Here is a 22,615-nt window from a genome sequence, read left to right as displayed (position 1 = left end):
CACAAAGGTTGTGACCCTAAGCTGTCTGGATGCCCACTGACTAATCTCTCCCAATAAGCAATGGCAAAAAGGTGATGTCTGGTACTGCAGGGACTTGATTAGGGCTAATCGTTCATGATAAGCAGGGACATTAAAGTAATCGTTAGGATTGGCTAGGGATAAAGAAAATAAGGTACCTCTTTTAAACATGGGTTTAGTACATAATAAGATACTTCCTTCCTGAGAGGATGTATTACTACACAGAGGATCTGAAGATAGCGGTGAAGCAGTTTTTGTCCACCAGGAATTTAAAATCCTCCAGGAGAGAGCTGACACTCATTCCAAATGGTAGGAGCAAAGCCGCGAGTTTGGTAAGGCTCAAGGAGGTATTCCAGCATTTGGAAACATTGTAAGCAAAGTACTGTTTCTGTCATTTTGTTGTATTATCAACACGGACCAAATCCATTCATTGAACTCTTAGACACTACTAGCGATACTGATTTGGGATACTAGCCAATACAGTTTGACTTTGGACTTTTTAATTTTATATCATGTCATGATTTGAATTTTAACAGATTTATTTATACAAGGGAGACGTCCCTGTATAAATGTTTTAATATTGTCCTAGTAAATTTCATTTAACCAATTTGTGTGAAGTGTTTTTGAGATAAATTATCACTGTGTATATACTGACACTAGAGATCTATTGAAGGCTTTTGTAAAATTTTGAGATTAATCGTTTAAAGGTACACCTAACATCTATAGAGCTGTTTTTCTTATACATTTGCACTCTTCCAGCTCCACTTTGAAGCGTCTCCTTTTCTTTTGTCTTTGTGTAAACATTTAAATATCCTAACTTGGAGGTGTTAGAACTTTTTAAGGAAGGCTAGGAAGTTTTATTAATGGCGCTATCCCTTTAATAACCCCATGGTTTGTGTACTTGTACATACATAGTAAGAAACCCCTCTTAAATGTGTTTACACTAATTGGTTACATTTTATACTATTACAGTTATTGTTTTATTATTATTATTTGCTGAAAAGTTCGGTATTTTTTTCTGTCAGCCTGTTACATATTTATTTATTTATTGTACACAGAGAAGCTTTCTCATAGTTAATGGGACAGTCTAAACTTAGACATCTTAAAGTCTTATCTTAGATTAAGCTGCAAATATCCTCCTTTCTATATCATACAGTAGAACTGTAAAAAAGTAATTTTAAAATGAATATTGTTTCTGGCCTCTTTAAAATGGCTGTCAAGCTCCGCCCACTGATGACAAACCGGAACTGTTAGCTTGGATCACTGGGACTTAAAGGGACACTGAACCCAAATGTTTTCTTTTGTGGTTCAGATAGAGCATGCAATTTTAAGCAACTTTCTAATTTACACCTATTAGCAAATATTCTTCATTCTCTTGGTATCTTTATTTGAAAAGCAAGAATGTAAGTTTAGATGCCGGACCATTTTTGGTGAACAACCTGGGTTGTTCTTGCTGATTGGTGTATAAATTCATCCACCAATAAACAAGTGCTGTCCAGGGTACTGGACTTTCTTTTTCAAATAAAGATAGCAAAAGAGCAAAGAAAAATTGATAATAGGGGTAAATTAAAAAGTTGCTTAAAATTGCATGCTCTATCTGAATCACGAAAGAAATAATGTGGGTTCAGTATCCCTTTAACAATGTTTTAAACTAATTTAATCTGCTCTTTTTTAGAGCTCCAGATTTGTGCCTCCTAGGCTATTGTAAGCTTTTTTCCCCCCTACATGAGTGAAAGGCGGTAAGCTTCATGTGTGATTCATGCTGAAAATATTCTGCTTAATAAAAAAAAACACATTTCTCTAATGAGAGACTGACCAGACAATAGGGAGTCACATTATGGCTGTTTTATGGTCTCCCTCTTATGACTTGTCTGACGTACCACTTGACAACTTAGACATGACTTTATATATTTTTGATGGTAGCTTAAAAGTTATAAATGGCAGCAGAAAATCAGGATAAACATTGCTAGCTCCCTTTAAGATACTTTGAGGCTAGCACATTATCAGCTAATTACAATGCCCAGCTGTGGAATTGGTGGCCCTAATTTGTGCATGCCCCCTCAGAAGAGGTCAAACTGTTAACATGTATCAAGACAGTAAATATGCAATTTGCGTAGTTCACTTAATAGGACAGAGGATTTCTTTTTAACTTGACCAGGCACTCAAATTGCAAGGAATTGCAAGCTTTCATTCTATTGGTTGATTTGAATTAGAACATGCTAATCAGCCAATAGGAATGCAAGGGTACCCTTATATGAAAGGGGTACATGGCATTCCAAATTCAGTGTGCAACTGGTGACGGCATGAAGAGGAACTCTGTGTTCAAGCTCTGAATAAGAAGACCCCCACTGCTGCCATGCTAGTGGTGTTTTTTTTTTTTTTATGAACTACGGTTTTATGACCTACGGATTTATGGAGGATTTTTAACTTTGTTCTTAATTTTCCTTTCACCTGAACTTTTACCAAGATCTGTTGAAATCAGCTGACGTGCAATAAAGATTGTGAACTTTTTAAGTGTAATATAGTAGTGTTGCGTGTTTCATTTTTAATACCCTACACTTGATTCTGGTTGCGCTTTATTTTCCCACAGATTCTTTTGGATTCTACCCTGCTCCGGGCGGCTCGAAGGACACCTCCGGTAAATCAGCAGCAATTGGTTTCTTGTTCATTTTGGTTGTGAGTAAACCTTTGGGGTTTATGTTTGATATTTGAAATTTGACATCTTGGGGCCTATCTATCAAGCTCCGAAAGGAGCTTAACGACCCGTGTTTCTGGCGAGTCTTCAGACTCGCCAGAAACAGCAGTTATGAAGCAGCGGTCACAAAGACCGCTGCTCCATAACCCTGTCCTCCTGCTCTGAGCAGGCACACAGGAATCGCCAGAAATCAACCGGATCGAGTACGATCGGGTTGATTGACACCTTCCTGCTGGTGGCCGCGAGTCTGCAGGGGCGGCGTTGCACCAGCAGCTCTTGTGAGCTGCTGGTGCAATGCTAAATACGGAGAGCGTATTGCTCTCCGCATTCAGAGAGGTCTTGCGGACCTGATCCGCAGTGTCGGATCAGGTCCGCAAGACCTTTCTTAAATAGGGGCCCTTGTATTTATACCAATATTTGTAGCTGTATTTTCTTCTTTTTTAGAAAAACTTATCACTATAGGTGTGTTATTTCATTTTAAACTACAAGTCTATATTCTTGTATTATTGTTATTATTATAGCGGTTTATTTTTGAATAATTGATACATATTTTAAACATTGCAATACGTTTTTTTTCACTAAAGTTGCAAGTGCAGTCCAATCTTTTGTCATATACTTTTGTCAATCCATTTAGATATATTTTGGGTGCTGGTGAAAGTGGGGATTAAAATAAGACAGATAATAAATAAACCTCTAAAATACTCTAAAATATATACACCTGCACACACAAAAAAGAATTGCACTCTGAAAGCAATTCCGAGGGTTAAAAGATATAAGGCAAATAAGTGTGACGCTATACAGCTGGGTGTATTTTAAGCGGCACTATGTATATATACCACTGTTCTAGTGCCCAGGTCCTAAAATGATAATAATAAAAAAGAGCCTATATAAATATATAGGTAGGTTAAAGGGAAATTTATTAAAAATTACTATGATATAAAGAGGGATCAATTTAATAAAAAGGAGATAATATCCATAAATCACATATAATAATACATAAACAATTAATTTCAACAATTAACCACCGGTGGTATAAAAACACAATTATACAAATACACAATAAAAATATCTTATATATTTTATAAATATTTTAAATATATAAGGCCGATATGGCTTATAAATGAGCAGTAGTTTTGATAAGTGGTTCTGATAAGTTTTCTATTTAGTTCTCTTTATAAGGTAAGTTCTCAATAGCTATTTCAGTCAATGTGGTAAATAGGGTTTAGACAGCAATACTGGCAGCGTCAACAATATATAGCAATTGATGAATCCAATAAATTGCACTTTCTGGTAGAGTGAATAAAGTTCCAGGCTTTACCTCAATTATCCAGACCAATCTTCCGGACGGACTTACTCTCTCTAAGCCCCGACCGGGAACGTGAATCACCTTGTTTAGGCGTCCGGGTCTTTCTAACACTGCTGACAGCGATACTTTCCTCCTTCAGCGTGTGACGTTAGTGTAGGTTGTCACGTGGACACGAACCATCCAATCAGATGAGGAGTTTCCCCTCTGTCAGTCCCAATGCGGGAAATTCAAAAAACTCAGAGCGCTCTGGTTTGCTTACGGGTGAATGAAGAATCCACAGGTTCACAAGAAAACATCTACGCGTTTTCAGCCGTTACAGGCCTTTATCAAGATGTGGAACCTGGTTATGCGTTGCCTTTATATAGTCTTCTCAATTACCTTGCTTCTTTAGCTAATTAAATATTTAGCGTAATGCCAGTATATCTCTTGTTCATTTAAAGGAACACTGCTCATAAAGACCATGCTTCATTTTTAAGTATCAAAAGATATATATATTCTCTGATGATTAAATTAATACAAAAAGACTCATAAAAGTTTAAAAATGTCATAGTAAATACTGTACATAAAAGCAGGTAAACTTAATCATTCAAAATCAACTTTATCCTAAAAGATGTATATATAAAAAATAAAAAAATAAAAAATATATATGTGATAACTTGTGTTTGTATTCATTAAAATCTAAAACAGGTTTTATAAATTTATCTGTCTATTATTTTTCGTACATACAAATAATAAAATAATTCAGCCTATTATATATTAGCTCAAATTGTTCATTATAAGAGAACATTGGTCATATTAAAAACGGGAGGAGGGGACAGATATTTCATTTACTAAATCATATATATCCTAAAAAAACTATTAATAAATAGGGTAAATGTAATCTAAAATTAATGTGAAAACATATATAAAAGATACATATAAAAGCTAAATAGTTTTTTGGATAAAAACCTCATAACCCATTATAATAATATATTAGTTAAATACATTTCATATTAGCACAGATAGTTCATTATACCAGGTCAAAAGACTGTAATTAAGGGGGGCGGAGCCAACTGCAGTGCTGGCCGGACGTGTCTTGGTGTAGCTCCCGGGCCCAAGATCCTAATTCAGGGGTCTATTCATGTATCACAGCATCCCTTTATTACCTAAACCTACGTAGATAGACCCAGGAACTGTTATATTGCTCCTATCTACTTTTTAAGGGTCCGGTGAGACTGCACCGAATCACTGTGGCTGGCCTACACCGAGGTGCTATGAGAGGGAGCCGCCATATTGAGAACACTATCCTTTGGCCCTCTGATCATTTATCTAGCATGGCAATTGAATCTATATTTCCCACTGTTTCCACCCCAACTCGCAAAATGAGTATCTCGGCCTGCTTTTTGGAGGAGCTGCGGCTCTTACTTGAACACCACCACGCTTCCTTGGCTGACAAGCTATATGCTGCGCATAGCAAAGATGGCGGTAACCAACTTCGGCAGCCCGACTTCACTGAGCCCGTCCTGCCTGAATGCGGTGGGGGTGGCGCTAAGGGGCCCCGGCGCTCACCCCCAGCCTGTAACACAGCTACAATGGATCAAGACGGCGGTGTAGCAAAAGATCCAGGTCATCTTGGCTATCCAGAGGCTAGAAGGGAGGTAAATCTTGCCGCGGCTATGGAAATCCCCCCACATACTAGTACAACCCCACCTGAAGCTCTTGCACCGGTCTCGACATCCGACCATGGCAGCGGGTCTCTGAAGCTACACAGCGCAACTTTAGATACAGCTCTAGCATCCCTGCATGCTCTCCCCCATGCCTTGGGGCAACACCCACCGACTCCATTACAGGATGGCGCAACGCTCAGCATAATCCACTCCCTGCTGTGTCACTGGGACCCAGATGGTAGGCCACAAGCTGTGAGGGTTTGCATATTTGCCCTGCTGAGACATTGGGATCCTGGTGGTAAGCCACAAGCTGTGAGGGTTTACATATACACTTGCAGATGTCCATACTTGTGAATACATGCTTGCAGTAGAGAACACTAACTATGTATGAGCTCACGACTACTGGAGAGGGGTAAGAGACATAGCGCAAATAGCCCAGAATACAGTGGATCCTGCCATCACACTGGACTCTAAGGGCAAGACACAGTTTTTGCTAATCATCTTTCCATCTATGTCCCATAAGAGACACTTGTAGCGACAGAGAATAAAGTGACACTCTTTTTCATTATGCTAATACTGGCTCTATCTGGGGACATACATCTTTATGCTTGTATCTTTCTTTTTTTTTTTTTTTATTAGGTCCCTGGCTTTAATATATGTTTCTTACAAATGGCACGGAATATTGCAGATGTGCATTCAATCTACCTAATGCTTTAATGTTTGCACTGTTGGCTCTTCCCATGGTAATTTACTCAAGAGACATTGGGACATTTCCTGTACTGTCTATGTGTTTAAATTTCTAGTATTTCCCTCTACAGAGTTACAACTGTACTGTTTTACAATGTCTGTTTAGAGATTGCACTTAACATGTTCAGACACCTGTACCAACTAAACCCTATAGCTATAATATACTTATAGCCGTTTACGCAGAACCAACCAGGGAGACCGCATGTGACCCTAGATACACTACCATAGATATGTAAAATGTTTTCAAAACTTTATTGCAGTGCAGCCTAGCAACAGCATGCCTGGTAATAGAAATGTTACTGTTCCTATAGTTTTTGAACTAAGCAATGCTCCACTTTCCTGCACCTGAGGAGCAAGCCTCTCCCTACTGCTGCCCATATTAACCAGAGGTAGCATAAAAGTGTGTATGTTTATAAGCTATCACAAACCAAATATGTGTAGCCTCTCAAACAGAATGATAATCGTCAGATATAGGTTTATTCTCCCAGATTCTGCCCTATTTCTAGCTTAATTTTGCTTTTGTATTACATATCTGCTAACTAGAAAATAAGGCTCTAATTCCCATATATCTGAGCGTACATTATGTTATACTGTAGTAATACATTTAGAAATGAGACCACTGTTAGATCTGCATAAATACTCCTGTCATATTTGTACCTTTCCCAAGCTTGATACCCTTGTTTGTTATATATTATTGTTATTAGTATTCATGTGGAGTGGAGTTACTTATGTATAGATGTGTTACTAGTCTGACTGAACAAGAATGCTCTTACTATCAGTGCTCACCATGGATCATGTTTCTAGCGTGCCTTTATCTGCCCCCTCACATTTACATTTAAATATGTGCCTTATATCAAGTGGCGTGTCCCCAGCGGCCGAGGAGACACGTCTATATAACCTTTGTGCATTTCTATGTACAGAAACGCTTATATAGGAAGGTGCAGTACACCATGACTTTGATCTGGGGTCTGCTATATATTTATCTAAGTCACTCAGAGTGTGTCGCTAGCTCTATCCCCAATTAGAGGTCCCATATTAATATAGGGACAGTCTCCCACGGTTCAGCAAGTTAGTGTGTCTTTTTTTTTTTTTCTTTTTTACTGTAAAGATCCCCCGCTGACTTAGTTCTATTACACGCAGAGCCATGTCTTTATTCTTTCTGATTACCTGCAAATATTGTAACAATGTAAGCTATGAATCCATATTACTTACTATACCTACAGGCCCTCTTCCCCTCCCTTCTCATATACTGCATCACCTAATCCTTATTAAACATAGTGCTTCTAGTGCAGGCAGGTCCTGCATTTCTATAATTACCACTTATGCCCTCCCTATGTACTACATTTCGAATAAATCCCATGCACTTCGCCAATTTTGTTAATACAGAATCCATGGCTCCCTTGACCTAGGAGTAATCTTAATCTATTATCTAATTACTATACCAACAACTTAGTACGCTATAATGACCACCTTCTCCCCATAATATCACCTCCCCTCCCCCCACCATAATATGCCTCCTAATTCAGGAGGACTATCTATGCGGTCTCTCTAACTAGTACCGCAACCATCTCTACTTTTTTACTTGCAGCTTTTCATTTCCCCACAGTGTTGACTTTATCCCTCTTTTTTTTAGCATAATCAAAATGATCAGCTTCGCTTACAAATTGAGTTAAAAGTTTTAAATCTAACAACTCTCCCAGCCTTAAACCTACTCAATTTAAAGTTCATCCTATTCATACACCGTAAAAATTGTCTTACTGTATTACCTTTATTTAATCTATATTTGATATTTACTTGGTTATTTACAGTTATAGCTTTAAAAACATAAAATAGAGGTTCTTCATTAGGGGTCCATGAGTGGCCCTATCACATTGCTGCTTTCCTGCCCTATATTGTACTACAATTTCTTGGCGGTCCCTATGTGGCTGCTTATATCTTGCAGCAGGTTTATTGTTTGAACAGAGTTTATTGTTTATATCTAATGGGTAATCTGTCATTTAATTATACCATGTACCTATGTGACCTTGTTTTGGCAGCTTACTCTGTAATAACCTATTTACCTTTTTACTATGTATGGAAAAGCAATACTTGTTTGTTTGGTAAAGAACCTCAATAAAAAAATTTGTTAAAAAAAAAAAAAAAAAAAAAAAGACTGTAATTAAAAACCATATTAAAAATCATATTAAAAATCATATTTAAAAGATGTGGGGTCCATAATTCATTTTAATTTAATTTCAAGACATTTTTATCTTTAAAAAATATATATATATGTGTAAAATCGGGTAAAAAAATATATAAAGCTAATTTGAAAACCAGTATAATTCGTAAAAATCTGGTTACTATACTTAATTGTTAATGTAGAAATGGATTGAGGTCTAATTCCATATTTAGCCCTTCTGGTACCAGTGAACCGAAGTAGTAAATTAATTCTGCCTCTTTATATAGAATCTGTTTTTCATAGTCTCCACCTCTACCATCTCTTTTAACTTTTTTTATACCCCACCACCGGAGATCTTTAACATTCTTCGCATGGCATTCTTTAAAATGTTTGGATACAAAATGACCCTCAAATCCATTCTTAATGTTGTTAACATGGTCTCTAATTCGGTCTCTCAATTTTCTCTGGGTCTGACCTAAATATTGCCTATTACACGAACACTGAAGAAGATAAATCACCCCTTTATCGCTACATCTAATAAGATCATGAATTATATGTGTGTGTTCCCTTGTGCTAGATTTAACTTCCTTAATTTTTGTACTATATTTACATGCCACACAACTATAGCATGGAAAAAATCCTTTTAATTTAGACCCAGTAAGATCTAAATCAGTCTGATTAGTATTTTTCCTATACATACTAGGTGCTAAATTGTTTTTTAAATTTTTAGCTTTGGTATAAATAATCTCTGGGTGTTTTTTCACGTGGTCTCCTAGGATATGGTCATTCTTTATAAGATGCCAGTGTCTATTTAATATAGTCTTCATGTATCCATGTTGAGCATTAAATCTGGTGACAAAAGGTATGTTTAATTTTTTCATCTGTTCATTGAAAACAGATGAAAAAATTAAACATACCTTTTGTCACCAGATTTAATGCTCAACATGGATACATGAAGACTATATTAAATAGACACTGGCATCTTATAAAGAATGACCATATCCTAGGAGACCACGTGAAAAAACACCCAGAGATTATTTATACCAAAGCTAAAAATTTAAAAAACAATTTAGCACCTAGTATGTATAGGAAAAATACTAATCAGACTGATTTAGATCTTACTGGGTCTAAATTAAAAGGATTTTTTCCATGCTATAGTTGTGTGGCATGTAAATATAGTACAAAAATTAAGGAAGTTAAATCTAGCACAAGGGAACACACAAATATAATTCATGATCTTATTAGATGTAGCGATAAAGGGGTGATTTATCTTCTTCAGTGTTCGTGTAATAGGCAATATTTAGGTCAGACCCAGAGAAAATTGAGAGACCGAATTAGAGACCATGTTAACAACATTAAGAATGGATTTGAGGGTCATTTTGTATCCAAACATTTTAAAGAATGCCATGCGAAGAATGTTAAAGATCTCCGGTGGTGGGGTATAAAAAAAGTTAAAAGAGATGGTAGAGGTGGAGACTATGAAAAACAGATTCTATATAAAGAGGCAGAATTAATTTACTACTTCGGTTCACTGGTACCAGAAGGGCTAAATATGGAATTAGACCTCAATCCATTTCTACATTAACAATTAAGTATAGTAACCAGATTTTTACGAATTATACTGGTTTTCAAATTAGCTTTATATATTTTTTTACCCGATTTTACACATATATATATATTTTTTAAAGATAAAAATGTCTTGAAATTAAATTAAAATGAATTATGGACCCCACATCTTTTAAATATGATTTTTAATATGATTTTTAATATGGTTTTTAATTACAGTCTTTTGACCTGGTATAATGAACTATCTGTGCTAATATGAAATGGATATAACTAATATATTATTAGAATGGGTTATGAGGTTTTTATCCAAAAAACTATTTAGGTTTTATATGTATCTTTTATATATGTTTTCACATTAATTTTAGATTACATTTACCCTATTTATTAATAGTTTTTTTAGGATATATATGATTTAGTAAATGAAATATCTGTCCCCTCCTCCCGTTTTTAATATGACCAATGTTCTCTTATAATGAACAATTTGAGCTAATATATAATAGGCTGAATTATTTTATTATTTGTATGTACGAAAAATAATAGACAGATAAATTTATAAAACCTGTTTTAGATTTTAATGAATACAAACACAAGTTATCACATATATATTTTTTATTTTTTTATTTTTTATATATACATCTTTTAGGATAAAGTTGATTTTGAATGATTAAGTTTACCTGCTTTTATGTACAGTATTTACTATGACATTTTTAAACTTTTATGAGTCTTTTTGTATTAATTTAATCATCAGAGAATATATATATCTTTTGATACTTAAAAATGAAGCATGGTCTTTATGAGCAGTGTTCCTTTAAATGAACAAGAGATATACTGGCATTACGCTAAATATTTAATTAGCTAAAGAAGCAAGGTAATTGAGAAGACTATATAAAGGCAACGCATAACCAGGTTCCACATCTTGATAAAGGCCTGTAACGGGCTGAAACGGGTAGATGTTTTCTTGTGAACCTGTGGATTCTTCATTCACCCGTAAGCAAACCAGAGCGCTCTGAGTTTTTTGAATTTCCCGCATTGGGACTGACAGAGGGGAAACTCCTCATCTGATTGGATGGTTCGTGTCCACGTGACAACCTACACTAACGTCACACGCTGAAGGAGGAAAGTATCGCTGTCAGCAGTGTTAGAAAGACCCGGACGCCTAAACAAGGTGATTCACGTTCCCGGTCGGGGCTTAGAGAGAGTAAGTCCGTCCGGAAGATTGGTCTGGATAATTGAGGTAAAGCCTGGAACTTTATTCACTCTACCAGAAAGTGCAATTTATTGGATTCATCAATTGCTATATATTGTTGACGCTGCCAGTATTGCTGTCTAAACCCTATTTACCACATTGACTGAAATAGCTATTGAGAACTTACCTTATAAAGAGAACTAAATAGAAAACTTATCAGAACCACTTATCAAAACTACTGCTCATTTATAAGCCATATCGGCCTTATATATTTAAAATATTTATAAAATATATAAGATATTTTTATTGTGTATTTGTATAAGTGGGGATTAAAATAAGTCCAATCATGCCTGGGTATGGATAAGCGCTAAGAGGCTACCTGAAAAATTACAGCCACTTTAACTGAGGTATGGGGTGTTCAGTGTCTATTGATTGTTAATTCCGTCATGAAAAATAATATGACATAATTTTACATGTAGCAGGCACAATGGGCACTTGGTCTGTGTCCTTAGGACTAATATCATAAATTCAACAGACATAACCTGTTCAGCCTGAGATAGTGTAAGCTGAGCAGGGTTGTGTAAAAAATAGTATGCGATTGTAACACAATTAGACTTCATAATACTTACATCAAGAAATACACCAACTGCAAAGGATTATGGGAAATCTTCACAATATTTCATTTTAAATGGTCTGTTGTTTAATTACCCTTTTTTATACATATACCATCTACTTTCATGTATTTCTTTGTCATTGTTTTTGCACTGTGACCCTTTGTCAGATAAAACTATAAGTTTAATCAGATCTGTCTTTGCGCTCTAGAAACTGAATTCATGGCTTCCGTGGGCTTGGGATTAACGTTACTGAAGTGTTATTTTTATATATTTGTTTTTATTTAAGTGTTAATGCAATTGAAATTGAGTGCCAGTCCCAAAAAGCACTAAATAATAAGCTTTTGGGTGGTGGCAGACACTAGAAGTTCATGTTTGGGGAAGGTTAGGTTGTATTTGGTGGTTAATTGGGATGACTCGTAGGCCCTAAAGGAATTGGGAAATCCTGTGAGGTTAACCCTTTAGTGCCACACTCTCCCTGTTGTCACAGCTAGGCAAGTAGCATTGCTTGTGTCAAGAGATAAATATTTGTGAACTTAGAGGAATTAGGATACAGTAGCTGTAGGCCCTGTGTTGTTAACTGTTTATGCCTGCACTCTCCAGAATGTCATACTTGACAAATAGTTCTGTGTGTGACAAATTGGAGGCCGGTGCTGGTGTTTAGCCCTGAAAAGAATTGGATAGGGAAAGGGGCGCTGAATCAGCAATCTGGTTTAGGAAATCAGAACGATGTAAAATGCCAAATGGATAAAACAAATCGGAGGATGTTAAAAGATCTTATCTGTATAAATCACAATAGAAAAAATCGTAGAAGTGAAAGTTAAAAAAATAGATAAAAATAAAAATACAAATTAAAAGGTGTAAAATTAAAAATGACAATATTTAACTGAAAGCTAATATGTAAATATTGTCATTTTTAATTTTACACCTTTTAATTTTTATTTTTATTTTTATCTATTTTTTAACTTTCACTTCTATTGTGATTTATACAGATAAGATCTTTTAACATCCTCCGATTTGTTTTATCCATTTGGCATTTTACATCGTTCTGATTTCCTAAACCAGATTGCCGATTCAGCGCCCCTTTCCCTATCCAATTCTTTTCTTTTCTGAACCTTGGTGTGGTCAGTTGTGAGAAGACCACACTAGTGAAAGGAGGCTATATCTGGAGTGAGGTCAACTGTTCTATACTCCTTTTTTATTCTGGCGTTTAGCCCTGTCTGGAGTACATAGATTAGGTTTTGTTAACCTTGTGTTGTACACTAGTGCTACTGGGTAGAGGTGGTAATGGTTTTGAGGGTGACCACCCTTCTCTGTAACACTCCTGTTAACTCCCAACAGACTAAACCGACCCCAGGACTATTCTGTGTATTTGGCCATAAACTTGTCTGTAATACCCCATAACATGACTGCTATTTGTTTGTAGTGCTAGGCATTTGGATCACTAATGCACCCCCAGGTGCTCTCTGTAATAAGTTGGAGGTGGATCCTACACCCGTTACCAAAATAGCATCACAATATCATGGGGATTAGTGGAAGGTATCTTTCTGAGACAGGTTTAAAGCTAGAGGCTGCCTTGGACCCACCATCTGTAGGTCATCATCTTTCCCTTTGTTCTTCGCTTTAACCCCATTGGCTTTACTACGGTCCTGAGCTATCTTAAGGGGACGGGTTACAGACATCTCCTATCTTGATGGCCCATAATTCCTTGAATCGCTTTCCTTCCCTATTTCTCTAGTAACCAATAAATCACCTTCAATGGGGGGAATGTTATCTATTTTTTGTTATTAGTCTCTTGCTACTGTTTTATGAAACTCCTATTTCCTATGGTATGCTTGTCACGTAGTTTTATTTGTAGGAACCCCACTTGACATGAAATGTAGCCAAAAATGTAGTTTTGCTAGAGAGATTATTATTACTATTGTTTTTTGTTCTGCTATCTGTAATTTTGCCACCTCAGATAGTGATGCAGTGTGGTGTAACAATGACCAATTACATACATATCTCTTATCGAAAAATGTTTCTGGTATATAATTTGTGTCCTGCAGCAAGTGCGCACTTCTGTCTGTCTGTAAGGGAAATCCTGCTTGCAGTAATACAAAATATTTAAACACAGGTAGCTACAGCACTTTACCACCTTACTTTCTCATGTTCAAGCTGGGACATTGTAGCTTCAAATACCCCACAAAGCTTCAATCCAGAAACAAAACTCTCATAGCACAATTACGTTTTCAAAGATTTATTGGAACATCCAGGTCCAAGGCATCACAGGTGATACAAATATACACTACATCTGACATTGTGTTTAAAACACACCCAAATACCAACAAAAACAAACCATTCTCAAACCATATACAGTATTACCTAGGATATCACTATTGCATTCTTATAGCGCCACCTAGTGGCTAAACATTACAACAATTGAATAATTAAACTATTAAAAACAGAAGGACATAACTTTATTCATCAGTTTGTACCAACATTGTATCAATTAGATGAGTTGTAAAGTAGTTAGTAATTGTTTTTTTAATTAATTTACACAATTGCTATTGAGAAAAAAACTGCCATATCTTTCTCACCGTTTAAACCTTTAGAAATCATTGTGTCTAGTTTGCATATCCAAAACACCTCCTAAACTCTTTAGTTTATTTCCACAATCTATAACCTGCCAGCAAAGCTGGCTTATTGCATGTCCAGCTTCTAGAAAGTGTGAAGAAACAGGGGTCTCCTTATTTTTACATCTAATATTGGACCGATGTTCGTTAATCCTATCACGTACCCTACTAGTCATTTCCCCTATGTACATTTTTCAACAGGGGCATTTAATCAAATAGATGACATAGGTAGAATTACATGTATAATAATCATTTATTTGATATTTGTGACCTCTTCTTGGATGCAAAAACGCTTTACCTCTAATCACAGAGTTACAATTGCCACAGTTCAAACATGGATAACAACCATAGTCGTTAGATAAAATATAACTCTGGCTTAATTGTTTGCAACTACCTATGTTGGTCTTTAATAATCTATCTCTCAAATTTGGTACGCTTTTGTATGCCATCATTGGAAATTCCTGGTAATCATTCTAGCGTAAATCGTGATTGCCCTCAAGCCATCACGTTTACTTTCAACTTGAAACACCAGCGTAATTTAACCTGCACATAATCTAAAAAACCTGATATCGCTTGTGTGCAAACTCCCCTCGTAATCTAACCCTATGTTAGATGTGTATTTCTACGGCATGCGTAAGGATGATCGGACCTGAAACGTCGCCTGTGTTTGCTTGGACCTGCATGTTCCAATAAAACTTTGAAAACATCATTATGTTTTAAGAGTTGTGTTTCCAGTAATAAAAGATCAGCCTATAAAACAGGTTTCCCATTTGTTTGCATATTTTGGTCTGGTCTCCATTATTTTCTTCACCTCCTAAGAATCTATTTGGGCTAAATTTCCGCATCATTGCTATAAATTAAATCTCCTTTTCTCGCATTTTAGCGCGCAAACAATGATAAATATTGAAAATTGATGGTTGAATGATTTACAGTAGTGTGAAAGGAAAATCACTATGTTTTCCCCGCTTCTATACATTTATCACCTTCAAGACTGACCTGTCCAGAGTTAGAGTTGAGGATTTTTGATACTTCTCTCAAGTTGAACAGAAGAGAGGTAAACTTCTTGTCTTTGTAGTCAAATCGCTCACCAAAGACAATGGAGCAGATGATGTTGGAGACAGACAACCCCAGCTGGTGAGTTGGATCAAATGAGGTATCTGTCAATAGATTCACAAAGTTAGTTGTTAGAAAAACAAACGTCTGTTTAAAGAAATATGAAACCCATTTTTTTCCCCTCTTCATGAATCAAAACAAGCATAACATTTTAAACAGCTTTCCAATTTACTTTCAAATCAAATTTGCTTAATTCTCTCTGTATTCTTTGTTGACAGATCAACAATCTAAAACTGGGAGCTAGCAGATCAAAAAGGGTTAGCTAATGACGAAAAATATATGTGCAGTCACCATCTAGCTCCCAGTAGTGCATTGGGAATCTAACCAACCTAGTTGTGCTTTTCAACAAAGGATACCAAGAGAACAAAGACAGATCGATAACACAAATAATTTGGAAAGTTGTTTACAATTGCATCCTTTATCTGCATCCTGAAAGAAATGTCCCTTTAGTTTTAAACACTATTGTAAGTCATATTTTAGTGAGTGACAGATTCTGAATATACCATTATTATATTTCTGTTTCATTGCATGTGAGTAGGCTGCTAAGCATGTTAAAAATATCTACTTTTATCAGGATTAAGTAAACAACATTGGAAATAGCCAGGTGACCACTTTTTCTACTGTAATCACTTTATTAAATTGATATCAAAGGTATCCACATTTGAAAGAGGGTCCCATACATGCTTTTTAGGTTGTAATAGAAAAAAAACTAAATTTATGCTTACCTGATAAATTTATTTCTCTTGTGGTGTATCCAGTCCACGGGTTCATCCATTACTTGTGGGATATTCTCCTTCCCAACAGGAAGTTGCAAGAGGACACCCACAGCAGAGCTGTCTATATAGCTCCTCCCCTAACTGCCACCCCCAGTCATTCGACCGAAGACAAGCAAGAAAAAAGGAGAAACTATAGGGTGCAGTGGTGACTGTAGTTTAAAATTAAAAAACACCTGCCTTAAAATGACAGGGCGGGCCGTGGACTGGATACACCACAAGAGAAATAAATTTATCAGGTAAGCATAAATTTTGTTTTCTCTTGTAAAGGTGTATCCAGTCCACGGGTTCATCCATTACTTGTGGGATACCAATACCAAAGCTTTAGGACACGGATGAAGGGAGGGACAAGGCAGGCACTTAAACAGAGGGCACCACTGCCTGTAAGACCTTTCTCCCAAAAATAGCCTCCGAAGAAGCAAAAGTATCGAATTTGTAGAATTTAGAAAAAGTATGAAGCGAAGACCAAGTCGCCGCCTTACAAATCTGTTCAACAGAGGCCTCCTTTTTAAAAGCCCATGTGGAAGCCACCGCTCTAGTGGAATGAGCTGTAATTCTTTCAGGAGGCTGCTGGCCAGCAGTCTCATAAGCTAAGCGGATTATGCTTCTTAGCCAAAAAGAAAGAGAAGTTGCCGAAGCCTTTTGGCCTCTCCTCTGTCCAGAGTAGACAACAAACAAAGCAGATGTTTGACGAAAATCCTTAGTAGCTTGTAAATAAAACTTTAAAGCACGAACCACATCAAGATTGTGTAAAAGACGTTCCTTCTTTGAGGAAGGATTAGGACATAATGAAGGAACAACAATCTCCTGATTGATATTCTTATTAGATACTACCTTAGGAAGAAACCCAGGTTTGGTACGCAAAACTACCTTATCTGCATGGAAAATCAGATAAGGGGAATCACACTGTAAAGCAGATAACTCCGAAACTCTTCGAGCCGAGGAGATAGCTACTAAAAACAGAACTTTCCAAGATAAAAGTTTAATATCTATGGAATGCAAAGGTTCAAATGGAACCCCTTGAAGAACTTTAAGAACAAAATTTAAACTCCATGGCGAAGCAACAGGTTTAAACACAGGCTTGATTCTAACTAAAGCCTGACAAAACGCCTGAACGTCTGGAACCTCAGCCAGACGTTTGTGCAAAAGAATAGACAGAGCAGAAATCTGTCCCTTTAAGGAACTAGCAGATAATCCTTTCTCCAAACCCTCTTGGAGAAAGGATAAGATTCTAGGAATCCTGACTTTACTCCATGAGTAACCCTTGGATTCACACCAGTGAAGATATTTACACCATATCTTATGATAGATTTCCCTGGTGACAGGCTTTCGAGCCTGAATTAAGGTATCAATGACCGATTCGGAAAAACCACGCTTCGATAGAATCAAGCGTTCAATCTCCAAGCAGTCAGACGCAGAGAAAATAGATTTGGATGTTTGAAAGGACCTTGAAGTAGAAGGTCCTGCCTTAGCGGCAGAGTCCATGGTGGAAAGGATGACATTTACACCAGATCTGCATATCAAGTCCTGCGTGGCCACGCAGGAGCTATCAAAATCACTGAAGCTCTCTCCTGCTTGATCTTGGCAATCAGCCGAGGGAGCAGAGGAAATGGTGGAAACACATAAGCCAGGCTGAAGGACCAGGGCGCTGCTAGAGCATCGATCAGCGCTGCCTTGGGGTCCCTGGACCTGGACCCGTAACGAGGAAGCTTGGCGTTCTGACGAGACGCCATGAGATCCAGTTCTGGTTTGCCCCATAGTTGAATCAACTGGGCAAATACCTCCGGATGGAGCTCCCACTCCCCCGGATGAAAAGTCTGCCGACTTAAAAAATCCGCCTGCCAGTTCTCTACTCCTGGGATATGGATAGCTGAAAGATGGCAAGAGTGAACCTCTGCCCATAGAATTATCTTTGAAACCTCCAACATTGCCAGGGGGCTTCTTGTTCCCCCCTGATGGTTGATATAGGCCACAGTCGTGATATTGTCCGACTGAAATCTGATGAACCTGACCTCCGCTAGCTGAGGCCAAGCCTGAAGAGCATTGAATATCGCTCTTAGTTCCAGAATGTTTATCAGAAGGAGGGCTTCCTCATGAGACCACGAGCCCTGAGCCTTCAGGGAGTTCCAGACTGTGCCCCAGCCCAGAAGGCTGGCATCTGTCGTCACTATAGTCCATTCTGGCCTGCGGAAGCTCATTCCCCTGGACAGATGGACCCGAGATAGCCACCAGAGAAGAGAATCCCTGGTATCCTGATCCAGATTTAGCAGTGGGGACAATCCCCATTCCACTGACTGAGCATGCAAAGTTGCAGCGGTCTGAGATGTAGGCGGGCAAACGGAACTATGTCCATTGCCGCTACCATTAAGCCGATTACTTCCATACACTGAGCCACTGACGGCTGAGAAGTGGAATAAAGAGCATGGCAGGAAGTTAGAAGCTTTGACAACCTGACTTCTGTCAGAAAAATCTTCATTTCTACTGAACCTATCAGAGTTCCTAGGAAGGAAACTCTTGTGAGAGGGGAGAGAGAACTCTTTTCTTCGTTCACCTTCCACCCGTGAGACCTCAGGAATGCCAGAACAATATCCGTATGGGACTTGGCGATTTTAAAAGTCGACGCCTGTATCAGAATGTTGTCTAGGTAAGGAGCCACCGCTATGCCTCATGGCCTTAGAACTGCCAGTAGGGACCCTAGAACCTTCGTAAAGATTCTTGGTGCCGTGGCTAACCCGAAGGGAAGAGCCACAAACTGGTAATGCCTGTCTAGGAAGGCAAACCTGAGAAACCGATGATGATCTCTGTGTATCGGAATGTGGAGATAAGCATCCTTTAGATCCATGGTAGTCATATATTGACCCTCCTGGATCATAGGTAGGATGGTTCGAATAGTCTCCATCTTGAAGGATGGGACCCTGAGAAATTTGTTTAGGATCTTGAGATCCAAGATTGGTCTGAAAGTTCCCTCTTTTTTGGGAACTAAGAACAGATTTGAATAGAATCCCTGCCCCTGTTCCTCCCTTGGAACTGGGTGGATCACTCCCATGACCAGAAGGTCTTGAACACAACGTAAGAATGCCTCTCTCTTTATCTGGTTTGCAGATAATTGTGAGAGATGAAATCTCCCCTTTGGAGTCGAGGCTTTGAAATCCAGAAGATATCCCTGGGAAACAATCTCCAGAGCCCAGGGATCCTGGACGTCTCTTGCCCAAGCCTGGGCGAAGAGAGAAAGTCTGCTTCCAACTAGATCCGGTCCCGGATCGGGGGCTACTCCTTCATGCTGTCTTAGAGGCAGCAGCAGGTTTTTTGGCCTGATTTCCCTTGTTCCAAGCCTGATCAGGTCTCCAGACTGGCTTGGACTGGGCAAAATTTCCTTCTTGTTTTGCAGCAGAGGAAGTTGAAGCTGCGCCACTCTTGAAGTTTCGAAAGGAACGAAAATTGGTCTGTTTGGTCCTTGATTTGTTGGACCTATCCTGGGGAAGGGCGTGGCCTTTTCCTCCAGTAATATCAGAAATGATCTCCTTCAATCCAGGCCCGAATAGCGTCTGCCCTTTGAAGGGGATGTTAAGAAGCTTAGACTTTGAAGTAACGTCAGCTGACCATGATTTAAGCCATAGCGCCCTACGCGCCTGAATGGCAAAACCTGAATTCTTAGCCGTTAGCTTTGTTAAATGAAAAACGGCGTCAGAAATAAATGAATTGGCTAACTTAAGAGTTTTAAGCCTGTCTAGGACATCATCCAACAGGGTCTCCACCTGTAGAGCCTCTTCAAGAGACTCGAACCAGAAAGCCGCTGCAGCAGTGACTGGGGCAATGCATGCAAGAGGCTGGAGAATAAAACCTTGTTGTATAAAGATTTTCTTAAGGAAACCCTCTAGTTTTTTATCCATTGGATCTAGGAAAGCACAACTGTCCTCGACGGGAATAGTTGTACGTTAAGCTAGGGTAGAGACTGCTCCCTCCACCTTAGGGACCGTCTGCCACAAGTCCTGTGTAGCGGCATCTATGGGAAACATCTTTTTAAAGGCAGGAGGGGGAGAGAACGGTACACCTGGTCTATCCCATTCCTTCGTAATAATTTCTGAAAACCTCTTAGGGATTGGAAAAACATCAGTGTAAACAAGCACAGCAAAGTATTTGTCCATTTTACACAACTTCTCTGGGACTACAATGGTGTCACAGTCATCCAGAGTCGCTAAAACCTCCCTGAGCAACACGCGGAGGTGTTCAAGTTTAAATTTAAATGCTGTCATTTCAGAGTCAGCCTGAAGTAACGCCTTCCCTGAATCAGAAATGTCACCCACAGATAGAAGCTCTCCTGCTTCGACTTCTGTACATTGTGAGGGTATATCAGACATAGCTACTAAAGCGTCAGAGAGCTCTGTATTTATTCTAGCCCCAGAGCTGTCTCGCTCTCCTTGTAACCCTGGCAGTTTGGACAATACCTCTGTGAGAGTATGATTCATAACTGCCGCCATGTCCTGTAAAGTAAACGCAGTGGACGCGCCAGATGTACTTGGCGTACTTGGCGTCACTTGAGCGGGAGTTATAGGTTCTGACACATGGGGAGAGTTAGATGGCATAATCTCCCTTTGTCAGTCTGAGAAACCTCTGGTGATAAATCTTTAAAAGCCATAATATGGTCTTTATAACTTATAGAAAGGTCAATGCATTTGGTACACATTCTAATAGGGGGTTCCACAATGGCTTCTAAACATAATGAACAAGGAGTTTCTTCTATGTCAGACATGTTTAACAGACTAGTAATGAGACCAGCAAGCTTGGAAAACACTTTAATAAATGTGAAAAGCAATTAAACAAAAACGGTACTGTACCTTTAAGAGAAAAAAACTACCATATAAACTGCAAATCAGTGTTAAAAAGCAGTAAACTCTACAAAATTTTTACAGTGTGTACAAGAGACTAAAGCAGCATTGCACCCACTTGCAAATGGATGATTACCCCCTTAGGCCCCAAAACGGATTAGAAAAACGGTAACACCGTTAAAAAACAGTCAAACACACTGCCACAGCTCTACTGTGGCTCCTACCTTCCCTTAAACGCGATTTTTGCAGGAAAGAACCCCTCCATAGTGGTCCTAGATGCCAGAGGACTCCTTTAGAGAAGCTGGATGTCTCAGTCTGTATAACAACTGCACATAAAGTGCGCGAAAATAGGCCCCTCCCACCATGCACTCACAGTCAGAGGGCCATAAAAAACTACTCCTAGGAGTAAAATAACAGCCATGTGGAAAACTAGGCCCCAAAATAAAGATTTATCACCCTCAGAGAAAAAACTTTTTTTCTGTTAAGTAATGCAAACGTTTTAACACTAAGTACTATGAGGGTTAACATAAAAATTACCCTTATGTTGTAAGCATGATCCCAGTCGCTGTTAAATCACTGTATCAGGTTACCTCAAATATATCAGGCACTGTCAGCATTTTCTAGACCTTATCTCTCTAGAAAAAAATATACTGAACATGCCTCAAATCAGGTGATTTGCCAACCGTCCCCCCAACTGAAGTTTTCTTTCCATACTCTTCAGTTATGTGTGAGAACAGGAATGGATCTTAGTTACAAACCGCTAAGATCATCAACCTCCAGGCAGATTCTTCTTCCAATTTCTGCCTGAGAGTGAAACAGTACATCGCCGGTACCATTTAAAAATAACAAACTTTTGATTGAAGGTAAAACTACACTAAGTCACCACATATCTCTTGATACTTCCTTTCTTGTCGAGAGCTTGCAAGAGAATGACTGGGGGTGGCAGTTAGGGGAGGAGCTATATAGACAGCTCTGCTGTGGGTGTCCTCTTGCAACTTCCTGTTGGGAAGGAGAATATCCCACAAGTAATGGATGAACTCGTGCACTGGATACACCTTTACAAGAGAAATCTAGAGGGGCCCCTTTGTGCCAGAGTAGAAATAAAAGCTCTTTTATACAGACAAAGGGCTAGATTACAAGTGGAGCGCTAAATTATTATGCACCCGCAAACTGGCAAATTTGTCCACTTTGTGGGCGCGTGAGAATTAATCAGCCATTACAAGTGGCTGGTTATTACTACTGCAAGCTCGTGGTAGCTATAAGTGCTCCGAAAATTAGCCATTTTAGATCTCTGGCTAATTTTCTAAAAGTGCTAGGCAGTTTTGGGGATTTAAAGTTGGTGGGAGTGGGGTTGC

General features: G+C 38.4%; 1 protein-coding gene across 1 annotated transcript in view; it reads right to left on the bottom strand.

The window, feature by feature from the left end:
* LOC128666861 (cytochrome P450 2A4) overlaps positions 1 to 22,615 on the bottom strand; it is a 43,842-nt gene that overhangs the window by 6,088 nt on the left and 15,139 nt on the right. The window contains exon 5 of the mRNA XM_053721662.1: positions 15,545 to 15,705. Within this exon, the coding sequence (XP_053577637.1) occupies positions 15,545 to 15,705 (161 nt within the window). The remainder of the gene's footprint in view (positions 1 to 15,544; positions 15,706 to 22,615) is intronic.

This window comes from Bombina bombina, chromosome 7, assembly GCF_027579735.1.
Source record: "Bombina bombina isolate aBomBom1 chromosome 7, aBomBom1.pri, whole genome shotgun sequence".
NCBI classification, from domain to species: Eukaryota; Metazoa; Chordata; class Amphibia; order Anura; family Bombinatoridae; genus Bombina; species Bombina bombina.
Note: the sequence above shows the minus strand (reverse complement) of the source record. Positions and strands in the feature narration are given on the sequence as shown.